Raw genomic sequence first — 16,228 nt, forward strand, 5'->3', positions numbered from 1 at the left:
GGACGTATGTGATCAGACTGAGGACTGGGTGAATGTGATCAGATTGAGGACTGGGTGAATGTGGGGTGAGTGTCATCAGACTGAGGACTGGGTGAATGTGGGGTGAATGTGATCAGACTGAGGACTGGGTGAATGTGGAGTGAATGGTCATCAGACTGAGGGACTGGGTGAATGTGGAGTGAATGTCATCCGGACTGAGGGACTGGGTGAATGTGGAGTGAATGTCATCAGACTGAGGGACTGGGTGAATGTGGAGTGAATGTCATCAAACTGAGGACTGGGTGAATGTGGAAATACTGAGGACTGGGTGAATGTGGGTGAATGTCATCAGACTGAGGACTGGGTGAATGTGGAAAGACTGAGGACTGGGTGAATGTGGGGTGAATGTCATCAGACTGAGGACTGGGTGAATGTGGAAAGACTGAGGACTGAGTGAATGTGGGGTGAATGTGGAAAGACTGAGGACTGGGTGAATGTGGGGTGAATGTGGTAAGACTGAGGACTGGGTGAATGTGGGGTGAATGTGATCAGACTGAGGACTGGGTGAATGTGATCAGATTGAGAACTGGGTGAATGTGGGGTGAATGTCATCAAACTGAGGACTGGGTGAATGTCATCAGACTGAGGACTGGGTGAATGTGGGGTGAATGTGGAAAGACTGAGGACTGGGTGAATGTGGAAAGACTGAGGACTGGGTGAATGTGGGGTGAATGTGGAAAGACTGAGGACTGGGTGAATGTGGAGTGAATGTCATCAGACTGAGGACTGGGTGAATGTGGAGTGAATGTCATCAGACTGAGGACTGGGTGAATGTGGAGTGAATGTCATCAGACTGAGGACTGGGTGAATGTGGGGTGAATGTGGAAAGACTGAGGACTGGGTGAATGTGGAGTGAATGTCATCAGACTGAGGACTGGGTGAAAGTGGGGTGAATGTGGAAAGACTGAGGACTGGGTGAATGTGGAGTGAATGTCATCAGACTGAGGACTGGGTGAATGTGGAGTGAATGTCATCAGACTGAGGACTGGGTGAATGTGGAGTGAATGTCATCAAACTGAGGACTGGGTGAATGTGGAAATACTGAGGACTGGGTGAATGTGGGGTGAATGTCATCAGACTGAGGACTGGGTGAATGTGGAAAGACTGAGGACTGGGTGAATGTGGGGTGAATGTCATCAGACTGAGGACTGGGTGAATGTGGAAAGACTGAGGACTGAGTGAATGTGGGGTGAATGTGGAAAGACTGAGGACTGGGTGAATGTGGGGTGAATGTGGTAAGACTGAGGACTGGGTGAATGTGGGGTGAATGTGATCAGACTGAGGACTGGGTGAATGTGATCAGATTGAGAACTGGGTGAATGTGGGGTGAATGTCATCAAACTGAGGACTGGGTGAATGTCATCAGACTGAGGACTGGGTGAATGTGGGGTGAATGTGGAAAGACTGAGGACTGGGTGAATGTGGAAAGACTGAGGACTGGGTGAATGTGGAGTGAATGTCATCAGACTGAGGACTGGGTGAAAGTGGGGTGAATGTGGAAAGACTGAGGACTGGGTGAATGTGGGGTGAATGTGGTAAGACGCGGGGAGGAGGATGCACACGTGTGTCTGATATGTTGGGGTCATGCTGGCACTTGTAGTCCCCCAGGCGCTGTCACATTCACCCACGGGGGGGAGGGGAACGTGCGCTCTGACTCAGCACCTCACCGCAATCAGCGCACCGACTGGATGCACATTGGCTGTCAGTTCTATGGAAGCGTTCACATTGACGAGGCACTCCGCCCAAATCTGACATTCAGGGTGGGGGAGGGGTGGGGCACCGGCAGGATTCCTGGATCTTCCGCCATTACAGAGTCTCACTTCTCCAGCTGCATTCCACATACAGGTGATAGTGAGATCCGTAGGCATTGGTTGTGTCAGAGGGGGCGGAGCTGAGAATCAGACACAGGAGCCCCCCCCCCATATCGGAGCGCTCCCCCGGTCCCACGGAACGCCCTTGGTTCTCATGCAGGAACAGAGCAGGGAAGGGGTGGCAGCTGAGGGTTACCTCCTGGCGGTTAGAGGCCTGTGGACACTATAGACAGGAAGGAGTGTAGATGTCCCATAGCAGGAATGATATAGCGGGGGGAGTTCCCCTTTAAGCCGAGTTCGCAGGCCTGAGGGCGGGGTCAGAGTTCCGTTTCAGGCGGAGTTCCATAGAAGGAAGAGTTCCCGGAGGAGGAGCCTTGTATCCCCAGTCCTCCACCAATGAAATGTCCCAGCGTCTCTCCAGTCATAGGTCCCTCCCCCGAGGAGCGCTCTCACAGGTTGTCGGTCTCCAGGCCCTGGTTGGAGTAGGAGTATTGGTTCTTGGTTCCATTCCCGGCTGTCTGAAAGAGAAGAAACGAGAACTGTCAGAGGTGCCACCCCAAAAAGAGAACCTGTCACCCCCCCCCCGAGGCCGGACCCCCCAGAACCAGGAGGCTCACAGAACTCCGCCATGACAGGTCCATCTCACAATCCAGGGGTACCAACACAAATGGGGTCCCCATGGCAGAGATGGTGGGAGGTTGTCCGGAGGAAACCACTGGACAGGCTCCGTGTGATTGGCTGCCTTTACTGGCTCCTCCCACATACAAGGCGGCAATCCAGAGGTTCAATAAGTATTAAATCCGAGGGATGGGCATGACAAGGGGGGGGAGCAGAAGGGGGAGGTGCCTTGGGTGCTTCGGCAGAGAAGAGGGGTGCAAAAAGGGGCGGAACCTGCAACCTATCCTCAAGGGCAGCCGGCCTCACTCCCCAGAGGGGGTCAGTACTAAGAAAGAGGCGTGTCCTCAGCTCTGTCCGGCCCACAGATAACTGCCATTGGACAGTGGAGAGAGCAGGATCCCCCTCCCCCCACCAAGTGCTGCGCACCCCCACGCTGCCGCCCCTCCAGACAGCTGGTCATGGAAGTGAAAATTCCCCAGGTGCTCCCTACACGCGTGACCAGACGGGGGCGCTCTCCGGGCAGCCATGCATCTGCACTCAGAAACGCACATTCGCCGCCGTGTGGGGTTCCATTACCGATTCGTGGCGTCACCGCGTGTCTGCCCAGCGACATGTCAGGAAAACACGTGATTTGGCGTGCAGGCCTGGCGGACCGAAGGGCGAAGTTCACGTTACCGACCGCGGGAACAACAAAAATCGCTTTCCCTTTCTGCACACGCAACAAACTGCATGGCGACGCAGCACTACACGCGTGTGCGGCAGTCCATGGAAAGCGCAGGCGGGGCCACACTGGTGGGTGTGACCCAAGTCCTATGTGACATTGCGTCAGAGCATGTGTGTGCGATCGTCCTCAGTGCCTTGTCAGCGACTTTTATTGTGTCGCCTTAAAATGTAATACAATGCATGAAATTTTCCATGCGTGTTCTATGCATTTTCTGTCCGTGTTCTGTGCGTGTTCTGTGCATTTTCTGTCCATGTTCTGTGCATTTTCTGTGCGTGTTCTGTGCATTTTCTGTCCATGTTCTGTGCGTGTTCTGTGCATTTTCTGTGCGTGTTCTGTGCATTTTCTGTGCGTGTTCTGTGCGTGTTCTGTGCGTGTTCTGTGCGTGTTCTGTGCGTGTTCTGTGCGTGTTCTGTGCTCTGTGCGTGTTCTGTGCGTGTTCTGTGCGTGTTCTGTGCGTGTTCTGTGCGTGTTCTGTGCGTGTTCTGTGCGTGTTCTGTGCGTGTTCTGTGCGTGTTCTGTCTGTGTTCTGTCTGTGTTCTGTCTGTGTTCTGTCTGTGTTCTGTCTGTGTTCTGTGCGTGTTCTGTCCGTGTTCTGTGCGTGCTCTGTACATTTTCTGCCTCCTCGCCATGCCCTGTCTCCATGCAAATGGGAATACGGACATGTGACTTGCGCATATTGGGATTTTAGCACGTTTTCCGTGCGTTTTCCGTGTGTTTTCCATGTGTTTTCCGTGTGCCGCCATTGTCTCTCTGGTCTGAATCAGTTCGCTCTTTCTATGGTCAGATTGCTGACACTTTGGCGCTGTGGCGGGGGAGGGGCGGGGTTGTGGTGAGTCATTGGCCGCTAATCATTAACTGGCCGCCGCCCACATCAACGCCTTTGTGTAAACCGCAAACATGGCGCGTCGTGTTTACAAATCAGCGGCGGGGTGATTGTATTTGTTGACACTCTTCTCAGGGTCGTCCATCAATCATCGCCCGTCGGGGGGAGGAGACAGCCGCTCGCGCTCACACGGGAAAGACTGCGAAAATGCGAGCCGAGCGCAAAAATCTGCCATCAATCCAACCGCCTGACTGGGGGCGGGGCTATTTCTATGTTCTAGGGGGCCAAAAATGGGAAATGTTACAAGTCGGGGGCGGTTCTGGGGGGGCGGTAATCTGCGACGCACGCATCACTTCCTGTCCGCTGAGCCCATTGGAGGGCCCATCAGTCAGCCCCTCCCAGCCTAACATGGCTCCGTACAGCCGGCAACGACCTCCCACCATAATCATGTCAGGCCATCCGCGCAATCACATGACGTCATCCATACAATCACATGACGTCATCGATGCAATCACATGACGTCATCCGCGCAATCACAGGAGATCATCCATACAATCACATGACGTCATCCATACAATCACAGGAGATCATCCATACAATCACATGACGTCATCCATACAATCACATGACGTCATCGATGCAATCACAGGAGATCATCCATACAATCACGTGACGTCATCCATACAATCACGTGACGTCATCCATACAATCACGTGGCGTCATCCATACAATCACGTGACGTCATCCATACAATCACATGACGTCATCCATACAATCACATGACGTCATCCATACAATCACATGACGTCATCGATGCAATCACAGGAGATCATCCATACAATCACGTGACGTCATCCATACAATCACGTGACGCCATCCATACAATCACGTGGCGTCATCCATACAATCACGTGGCGCCATCCATACAATCACGTGGCGTCATCCATACAATCACGTGGCGTCATCCATACAATCACGTGGCGTCATCCATACAATCACGTGACGTCATCCATACAATCACATGACGTCATCGATGCAATCACAGGAGATCATCCATACAATCACGTGACGTCATCCATACAATCACGTGACGTCATCCATACAATCACGTGGCGTCATCCATACAATCACGTGACGTCATCCATACAATCACATGACGTCATCCATACAATCACATGACGTCATCCATACAATCACATGACGTCATCGATGCAATCACAGGAGATCATCCATACAATCACGTGACGTCATCCATACAATCACGTGACGCCATCCATACAATCACGTGGCGCCATCCATACAATCACGTGGCGCCATCCATACAATCACGTGGCGCCATCCATACAATCACGTGGCGTCATCCATACAATCACGTGACGTCATCCATACAATCACGTGACGTCATCCATACAATCACGTGGCGTCATCCATACAATCACGTGGCGTCATCCATACAATCACGTGACGTCATCCATACAATCACGTGGCGTCATCCATACAATGATAATAAATATGACACAAAGCATCCAATCGTTTTCTCCGGATCATTACCCCTGGAGGGTCCCGGTCATTGTAGGCGGAGCTCACGAATCTCGCCAATTACCGCGTCATCCCCGTCCGCTCGCCGAGCGTTTATTATGCAAACATCAAAATGCAAATCTCACATTCTAATCATCTACAGTTATCCTGCTGGAACCGGTCCGGGAGTGCGGCCAACAAGGACAACGCCAGAGGACATGGGGGGGGAAACATCAGACAGCCGAGCTACCCAGCCTGATATATACTGTGCGTGTATAGAGGGTCAGCTCCTGTGTACAGAGACTGATGGGACTGGGGGGGAGGGGACAGAGTGTAAGCTCCTGTGTACAGAGACTGATGGGACTGCGGGGGAGGGGACATTAGAGTGTAAGCTCCTGTGTACAGAGACTGATGGGACTGTGGGGGAGGGGACATTAGAGCGTAAGCTCCTCTGTACAGAGACTGATGGGACTGCGGGGGAGGGGACATTAGAGTGTAAGCTCCTCTGGTACAGACTGGTATGATGATGGCGGGTGGTTGGTTGTGGAGTGTTGGGGGAGGTCCCTCTGGTGCACTGTATATTTTCTATACCCCCTCCCCTCCCCCTCCCTATGCTGGGCTATGGGGTGACTCCGCCAACGTTGACTTTTCTCACCATTTGCAAGTCAAACAGATGCAAATCCCGGGCGGCGGCGGCGATGATGATGAGGATGATGATGAGGATGATGATGATGATGGTGGCATTGTTGGCGGTCGGGCGTGTTCTCTCATTTGTTGTTCTCAGCCGTCTCCTGGACACGGCACATCTCGCCTGTCAATCATTAACCCCGAGGGGGGTGGGAAGGGGCCGGCGTGTGACTGATATGGTGGGAATAACATACAAGAGGAACAAATGCCTCCACACGTCACGTGATCATTCCTCACACACCAGCTGAAAGCTGAAATCAGGCTTGCAGCCACAATGGCCGGTGGTGAGGAGGGAGGAGAGAAGGGATGGTGGGCGTCACCAGTGTGATGTCACTGACAGTCCCAGTAGCAGCCAGTAGGAGGAGTTTTCAGAATTGCAGGCACTGAAGGGTGTCGCCTCCCTCCGTGTAGCACCTCGGGGGCGGGGCTTTCTGTACCTCACATTGAAGTAGGTGCTCTGTGCGGGTTTATCTGTTTGGTTTCAGCACGATTGGGAACGACAGAAGTGAGACTCCACGGCAGGGAGCAGCACTGTATGGAGCCGTCGCCATCACTCACCTCATACTTGTTTGGGGCCACGTAGCGCCCGTGCGTCTGGTACGCCGTGTAGTCGTTCATGGAGTGGTAGGAGCCCCGGCTGGTGAACATGTCCATGTATCCGGAGTTCCTCCGGCGGCAGAGCAGGACGATCTGCGGGAAGAGGAGGAGAATGACTGGAGGAGTCCGGCAATCCGGAGAACATCAGGACCACCACGGCCGGAAGGGACCCGAATACTCACCATGACAACGATGAAGATGAGGAGGAGGAAGAGGAGGACGGAGACCAGGACCAGCAGGGCGATTCCCCACCCCGGCACCGCAGCGGCTGAACTGGATGCGAATGGTGAGGTGCTGGCTGTGGGGAGGAAGGAGAGAAGATGATTGGATGGAGAAACCAGACCTGACCTCATACAACCAATGAGGAGAGGATGACCCACCACTTCCTGTCCTGGTGACACCCTGTGTATAGGGATGTGACGGGGTCACCGCCAGGTATGGAAATGGCTGTTCTTCCCCTCCCCCACCCAGAACTCACCTGGGCACCAGGATTCAGGCTGCGGTCACTTACCTTGTACTCTGTCTATCCGCAGACCATTCAACTCATTGCTGCTGCCGGAGAGCGCCCTCGTCAGGGTGTCCTGCACATTGACCGCAGTCTCCACCCCTCGGAATTGGGCCTGGGTGTCGGCATTGATGGACCCAGGGCTGCAAGGAGGATGACAAGGCATGACACCGAGTATCTGCAGAGTATCTAAGGAGCATCTAAGGAGCATCTGCAGAGCATCTAAGGAGTATCTAAGGAGCATCTAAGGAGTATCTAAGGAGCATCTAAGGAGCATCTAAGGAGCATCTAAGGAGCATCTGAGGAGCATCTGAGGAGCATCTGAGGAGCATCTAAGGAGCATCTAAGGAGCATCTGCAGAGTATCTGAGGAGCATCTGAGGAGCATCTGAGGAGCATCTAAGGAGCATCTAAGGAGTATTTAAGGAGCATCTGAGGAGCATCTGAGGAGCATCTGAGGAGCATCTAAGGAGCAACTGCAGAGCATCTAAGGAGCATCTGAGGAGCATCTGAGGAGCATCTGAGGAGCATCTAAGGAGCATCTAAGGAGTATTTAAGGAGTATCTACAGAATCTACAGAGAATCTACAGAGAATCTACAGAATCTACAGAGAATCTACAGAATCTACAGAGAATCTACAGAGAATCTACAGAATCTACGGAGAATCTACAGAATCTACAGAATCTACAGAGAATCTACAGAATCTACAGAATCTACAGAGAATCTACAGAATCTACAGAATCTACAGAGAATCTACAGAATCTACAGAATCTACAGAGAATCTACAGAGAATCTACAGAATCTACAGAGAATCTACAGAATCTACAGAGAATCTACAGAATCTACAGAGAATCTACAGAATCTACAGAGAATCTACAGAGAATCTACAGAATCTACAGAATCTACAGAGAATCTACAGAATCTACAGAGAATCTACAGAGAATCTACAGAATCTACAGAATCTACAGAGAATCTACAGAGAATCTACATAATCTACAGAATCTACAGAATATACAGAGAATCTACAGAGAATCTACAGAATCTACAGAATCTACAGAGAATCTACATAATCTACAGAATCTACAGAATCTACAGAGAATCTACAGAATCTACAGAATCTACAGAGAATCTACAGAATCTACAGAGAATCTACAGAATCTACAGAGAATCTACAGAGAATCTACAGAATCTACAGAATCTACAGAGAATCTACAGAGAATCTACAGAGAATCTACAGAATCTACAGAATCTACAGAGAATCTACAGAGAATCTACATAATCTACAGAATCTACAGAATCTACAGAGAATCTACAGAGAATCTACAGAATCTACAGAATCTACAGAGAATCTACAGAGAATCTACATAATCTACAGAATCTACAGAGAATCTACAGAGAATCTACAGAGAATCTACAGAATCTACAGAGAATCTACAGAGAATCTACAGAATCTACAGAGAATCTACAGAGAATCTACAGAATCTACAGAGAATCTACAGAATCTACAGAATCTACAGAGAATCTACAGAGAATCTACAGAATCTACAGAGAATCTACAGAATCTACAGAGAATCTACAGAGAATCTACAGAATCTACAGAGAATCTACAGAGAATCTACAGAATCTACAGAGAATCTACAGAGAATCTACAGAATCTACAGAGAATCTACAGAATCTACAGAATCTGCAGAAAATCTACAGAGAATCTAGAGAATCTACAGAATCTGCAGAAAATCTACAGAGAATCTAGAGAATCTACAGAATCTACAGAGAATCTACAGAGAATCTACAGAATCTACAGAGAATCTAAAGAATCTACAGAGAATCTACAGAATCTACAGAGAATCTACAGAGAATCTACAGAGAATCTACAGAATCTACAGAGAATCTACAGAATCTACAGAGAATCTACAGAGAATCTACAGAATCTACAGAGAATCTACAGAGAATCTACAGAATCTACAGAGAATCTACAGAGAATCTACAGAATCTACAGAGAATCTACAGAGAATCTACAGAATCTACAGAATCTAATGAGAATCTACAGAATCTAAAGAGAATCTACAGAATCTACAGAATCTACAGAGAATCTACAGAATCTACAGAATCTACAGAGAATCCAGAGAATCTACAGAATCTACAGAGAATCTACAGAGAATCTACAGAATCTACAGAGAATCTACAGAATCTACAGAGAATCTACAGAGAATCTACAGAATCTACAGAGAATCTACAGAGAATCTACAGAGAATCTACAGAATCTACAGAGAATCTACAGAATCTACAGAGAATCTACAGAATCTACAGAGAATCTACAGAGAATCTACAGAATCTACAGAGAATCTACAGAGAATCTACAGAATCTACAGAGAATCTACAGAGAATCTACAGAATCTACAGAATCTAATGAGAATCTACAGAATCTAAAGAGAATCTACAGAATCTACAGAATCTACAGAGAATCTACAGAATCTACAGAGAATCTACAGAATCTACAGAATCTACAGAGAATCTACAGAATCTACAGAATCTACAGAGAATCTACAGAGAATCTACAGAATCTACAGAGAATCTACAGAATCTACAGAGAATCTACAAAGAATCTACAGAGAATCTACAGAATCTACAGAGAATCTACAGAATCTACAGAGAATCTACAGAGTATCTACAGAATCTACAGAGAATCTACAGAGAATCTACAGAATCTACAGAGAATCTACAGAGAATCTAGAGAATCTACAGAATCTACAGAGAATCTACAGAACTTACAGAGAATCTACAGAGAATCTACAGAATCTACAGAGAATCTACAGAACTTACAGAGAATCTACAGAATCTACAGAATCTACAGAGAATCTACAGAATCTACAGAGAATCTACAGAATCTACGGAGAATCTACAGAGAATCTACAGAATCTACAGAATCTACAGAGAATCCAGAGAATCTACAGAATCTACAGAGAATCTACAGAGAATCTACAGAATCTACAGAGAATCTACAGAGAATCTACAGAATCTACAGAGAATCTACAGAGAATCTACAGAATCTACAGAGAATCTACAGAATCTACAGAATCTACAGAGAATCTACAGAATCTACAGAGAATCTACAGAATCTAGAGAATCTACAGAGAATCTAGAGAATCTACAGAGAATCTACAGAATCTACAGAGAATCTACAGAGAATCTACAGAATCTACAGAGAATCTACAGAATCTACAGAGAATCTACAGAGAATCTAGAGAATCTACAGAGAATCTAGAGAATCTACAGAGAATCTACAGAACCTACAGAATCTACAGAGAATCTACAGAATCTACAGAGAATCTACAGAGAATCTACAGAATCTACAGAGAATCTACAGAATCTACAGAGAATCTACAGAGAATCTACAGAATCTACGGAGAATCTACAGAATCTACAGAATCTACAGAGAATCTACAGAATCTACAGAATCTACAGAGAATCTACAGAATCTACAGAATCTACAGAGAATCTACAGAATCTACAGAATCTACAGAGAATCTACAGAGAATCTACAGAATCTACAGAGAATCTACAGAATCTACAGAGAATCTACAGAATCTACAGAGAATCTACAGAATCTACAGAGAATCTACAGAGAATCTACAGAATCTACAGAATCTACAGAGAATCTACAGAATCTACAGAGAATCTACAGAGAATCTACAGAATCTACAGAATCTACAGAGAATCTACAGAGAATCTACATAATCTACAGAATCTACAGAATATACAGAATATACAGAGAATCTACAGAGAATCTACAGAATCTACAGAATCTACAGAGAATCTACATAATCTACAGAATCTACAGAATCTACAGAGAATCTACAGAGAATCTACAGAATCTACAGAGAATCTACAGAATCTACAGAATCTACAGAGAATCTACAGAATCTACAGAGAATCTACAGAATCTACAGAGAATCTACAGAGAATCTACAGAATCTACAGAATCTACAGAGAATCTACAGAGAATCTACAGAGAATCTACAGAATCTACAGAATCTACAGAGAATCTACAGAGAATCTACATAATCTACAGAATCTACAGAATCTACAGAGAATCTACAGAGAATCTACAGAATCTACAGAATCTACAGAGAATCTACAGAGAATCTACATAATCTACAGAATCTACAGAGAATCTACAGAGAATCTACAGAGAATCTACAGAATCTACAGAGAATCTACAGAGAATCTACAGAATCTACAGAGAATCTACAGAGAATCTACAGAATCTACAGAGAATCTACAGAATCTACAGAATCTACAGAGAATCTACAGAGAATCTACAGAATCTACAGAGAATCTACAGAATCTACAGAGAATCTACAGAGAATCTACAGAATCTACAGAGAATCTACAGAGAATCTACAGAATCTACAGAGAATCTACAGAGAATCTACAGAATCTACAGAGAATCTACAGAATCTACAGAATCTGCAGAAAATCTACAGAGAATCTAGAGAATCTACAGAATCTGCAGAAAATCTACAGAGAATCTAGAGAATCTACAGAATCTACAGAGAATCTACAGAGAATCTACAGAATCTACAGAGAATCTAAAGAATCTACAGAGAATCTACAGAATCTACAGAGAATCTACAGAGAATCTACAGAGAATCTACAGAATCTACAGAGAATCTACAGAATCTACAGAGAATCTACAGAGAATCTACAGAATCTACAGAGAATCTACAGAGAATCTACAGAATCTACAGAGAATCTACAGAGAATCTACAGAATCTACAGAGAATCTACAGAGAATCTACAGAATCTACAGAATCTAATGAGAATCTACAGAATCTAAAGAGAATCTACAGAATCTACAGAATCTACAGAGAATCTACAGAATCTACAGAATCTACAGAGAATCCAGAGAATCTACAGAATCTACAGAGAATCTACAGAGAATCTACAGAATCTACAGAGAATCTACAGAATCTACAGAGAATCTACAGAGAATCTACAGAATCTACAGAGAATCTACAGAGAATCTACAGAGAATCTACAGAATCTACAGAGAATCTACAGAATCTACAGAGAATCTACAGAATCTACAGAGAATCTACAGAGAATCTACAGAATCTACAGAGAATCTACAGAGAATCTACAGAATCTACAGAGAATCTACAGAGAATCTACAGAATCTACAGAATCTAATGAGAATCTACAGAATCTAAAGAGAATCTACAGAATCTACAGAATCTACAGAGAATCTACAGAATCTACAGAGAATCTACAGAATCTACAGAATCTACAGAGAATCTACAGAATCTACAGAATCTACAGAGAATCTACAGAGAATCTACAGAATCTACAGAGAATCTACAGAATCTACAGAGAATCTACAAAGAATCTACAGAGAATCTACAGAATCTACAGAGAATCTACAGAATCTACAGAGAATCTACAGAGTATCTACAGAATCTACAGAGAATCTACAGAGAATCTACAGAATCTACAGAGAATCTACAGAGAATCTAGAGAATCTACAGAATCTACAGAGAATCTACAGAACTTACAGAGAATCTACAGAGAATCTACAGAATCTACAGAGAATCTACAGAACTTACAGAGAATCTACAGAATCTACAGAATCTACAGAGAATCTACAGAATCTACAGAGAATCTACAGAATCTACGGAGAATCTACAGAGAATCTACAGAATCTACAGAATCTACAGAGAATCCAGAGAATCTACAGAATCTACAGAGAATCTACAGAGAATCTACAGAATCTACAGAGAATCTACAGAGAATCTACAGAATCTACAGAGAATCTACAGAGAATCTACAGAATCTACAGAGAATCTACAGAATCTACAGAATCTACAGAGAATCTACAGAATCTACAGAGAATCTACAGAATCTAGAGAATCTACAGAGAATCTACAGAATCTACAGAGAATCTACAGAATCTACAGAGAATCTACAGAGAATCTACAGAATCTACAGAGAATCTACAGAATCTACAGAGAATCTACAGAGAATCTAGAGAATCTACAGAGAATCTAGAGAATCTACAGAGAATCTACAGAACCTACAGAATCTACAGAGAATCTACAGAATCTACAGAGAATCTACAGAGAATCTACAGAATCTACAGAGAATCTACAGAATCTACAGAGAATCTACAGAGAATCTACAGAATCTACAGAGAATCTACAGAGAATCTACAGAATCTACAGAGAATTTACAGAATCTACAGAGAATCTACAGAGAATCTACAGAATCTACAGAGAATCTACAGAATCTACAAAGAATCTACAGAATTTACAGAGAATCTACAGAACCTACAGAGAATCTACAGAATCTACAGAGAATCTACAGAATCTACAGAATCTACAGAGAATCTACGGAATCTACAGAGAATCTACAGAGAATCTACAGAATCTACAGAATCTAAAGAGAATCTACAGAGAATCTACAGAGAATCTACAGAATCTACAGAGAATCTACAGAGAATCTACAGAGAATCTAAAGAGAATCTAAAGAGAATCTACAGAGAATCTACAGAGAATCTACAGAGAATCTACAGAATCTACAGAGAATCTACAGAGAATCTACAGAATCTACAGAGAATCTACCGAATCTACAGAACCTACAGAATCTACAGAGAATCTACAGAATCTACAGAGAATCTACAGAATCTACAGAGAATCTACAGAGAAACTACAGAATCTACCGAGAATCTACAGAGAATCTAGAGAATCTACAGAATCTACAGAGAATCTACAGAATTTACAGAATCTACAGAGAATCTACAGAATCTACAGAGAATCTACAGAGAATCTACGGAATCTACAGAATCTACAGAGAATCTACGGAATCTAAAGAGAATCTACGGAATCTACAGAATCTACAGAGAATCTACGGAATCTAAAGAGAATCTACAGAGAATCTACAGAATCTACAGAGAATCTACAGAGAATCTACAGAATCTACAGAGAATCTACAGAGAATCTACAGAATCTACAGAATCTAAAGAGAATCTACGGAATCTACAGAGAATCTACGGAATCTACAGAATCTACAGAGAATCTACAGAATCTACAGAGAATCTACAGAGAATCTACAGAGAATCTACAGAGAATCTACGGAATCTAAAGAGAATCTACAGAGAATCTACAGAATCTACAGAGAATCTACAGAGAATCTACAGAATCTACAGAATCTACAGAGAATCTACAGAGAATCTACAGAGAATCTACAGAATCTAAAGAGAATCTACAGAGAATCTACAGAGAATCTACAGAATCTACAGAGAATCTACGGAATCTACAGAATCTACAGAGAATCTAAAGAGAATCTACAGAGAATCTACAGAATCTACAGAGAATCTACAGAGAATCTACAGAATCTACAGAGAATCTAGAGAATCTAGAGAATCTAGAGAATCTACAGAGAATCTACAGAGAATCTACAGAATCTACAGAGAATCTACAGAATCTACAGAGAATCTACAGAGAATCTACAGAATCTACAGAGAATCTACAGAGAATCTACAGAATCTACAGAGAATCTACAGAATCTACAGAATCTACAGAGAATCTACAGAATCTACAGAGAATCTACGGAATCTAAAGAGAATCTACAGAATCTACAGAATCTACAGAGAATCTACAGAATCTACAGAGAATCTACAGAGAAACTACAGAGAATCTACAGAATCTACAGAATCTACAGAGAATATACGGAATCTAAAGAGAATCTACAGAGAATCTACAGAGAATCTACAGAATCTACAGAACCTACAGAGAATCTACAGAGAATCTACAGAATCTACAGAGAATCTACAGAGAATCTACAGAATCTACAGAGAATCTACAGAGAATCTACAGAGAATCTACAGAATCTACAGAATCTACAGAATCTGCAGAACCTACAGAATCTACAGAATCTACAGAGAATCTACAGAATCTACAGAGAATCTACAGAGAAACTACAGAATCTACCGAGAATCTACAGAGAATCTAGAGAATCTACAGAATCTACAGAGAATCTACAGAATCTACAGAGAATCTACAGAGAATCTACGGAATCTACAGAATCTACAGAGAATCTACGGAATCTAAAGAGAATCTACGGAATCTACAGAATCTACAGAGAATCTACGGAATCTAAAGAGAATCTACAGAGAATCTACAGAATCTACAGAGAATCTACAGAGAATCTACAGAATCTACAGAGAATCTACAGAGAATCTACAGAATCTACAGAATCTAAAGAGAATCTACGGAATCTACAGAGAATCTACGGAATCTACAGAATCTACAGAGAATCTACAGAATCTACAGAGAATCTACAGAGAATCTACAGAGAATCTACAGAGAATCTACGGAATCTAAAGAGAATCTACAGAGAATCTACAGAATCTACAGAGAATCTACAGAGAATCTACAGAATCTACAGAGAATCTACAGAATCTACAGAATCTACAGAGAATCTACAGAGAATCTACAGAATCTACAGAGAATCTACAGAATCTACAGAATCTACAGAGAATCTACAGAATCTACAGAGAATCTACAGAGAATCTACGGAATCTACAGAATCTACAGAGAATCTACGGAATCTAAAGAGAATCTACGGAATCTACAGAATCTACAGAGAATCTACGGAATCTAAAGAGAATCTACAGAGAATCTACAGAATCTACAGAGAATCTACAGAGAATCTACAGAATCTACAGAGAATCTACAGAGAATCTACAGAATCTACAGAATCTAAAGAGAATCTACGGAATCTACAGAGAATCTACGGAATCTACAGAATCTACAGAGAATCTACAGAATCTACAGAGAATCTACAGAGAATCTACAGAGAATCTACGGAATCTAAAGAGAATCTACAGAGAATCTACAGAATCTACAGAGA

The 16,228-nt window shown here is 43.9% G+C and overlaps 1 protein-coding gene across 1 annotated transcript in view; it reads right to left on the minus strand.

Moving 5' to 3' along the window:
* Positions 1–293: 293 nt before the first annotated feature.
* Positions 294–16,228, minus strand: part of LOC149432312 (uncharacterized) — a 39,927-nt gene continuing 23,992 nt past the window's right edge. Inside the window, exons 4-7 of the mRNA XM_089665266.1 lie at positions 7,329–7,465; positions 7,000–7,115; positions 6,779–6,910; positions 294–2,368 (exon numbers count right to left, since the gene is read on the minus strand). Coding sequence (XP_089521392.1) covers positions 2,300–2,368; positions 6,779–6,910; positions 7,000–7,115; positions 7,329–7,465 — 454 coding nt within the window. The 3' untranslated portion in view covers positions 294–2,299. The remainder of the gene's footprint in view (positions 2,369–6,778; positions 6,911–6,999; positions 7,116–7,328; positions 7,466–16,228) is intronic.

The sequence above is a fragment of the Staurois parvus genome, unplaced genomic scaffold, assembly GCF_062004578.1.
Source record: "Staurois parvus isolate SC_StPar_1 unplaced genomic scaffold, SC_StPar_1.0 ptg002166l, whole genome shotgun sequence".
In the NCBI taxonomy this organism is placed as follows: domain Eukaryota; kingdom Metazoa; phylum Chordata; class Amphibia; order Anura; family Ranidae; genus Staurois; species Staurois parvus.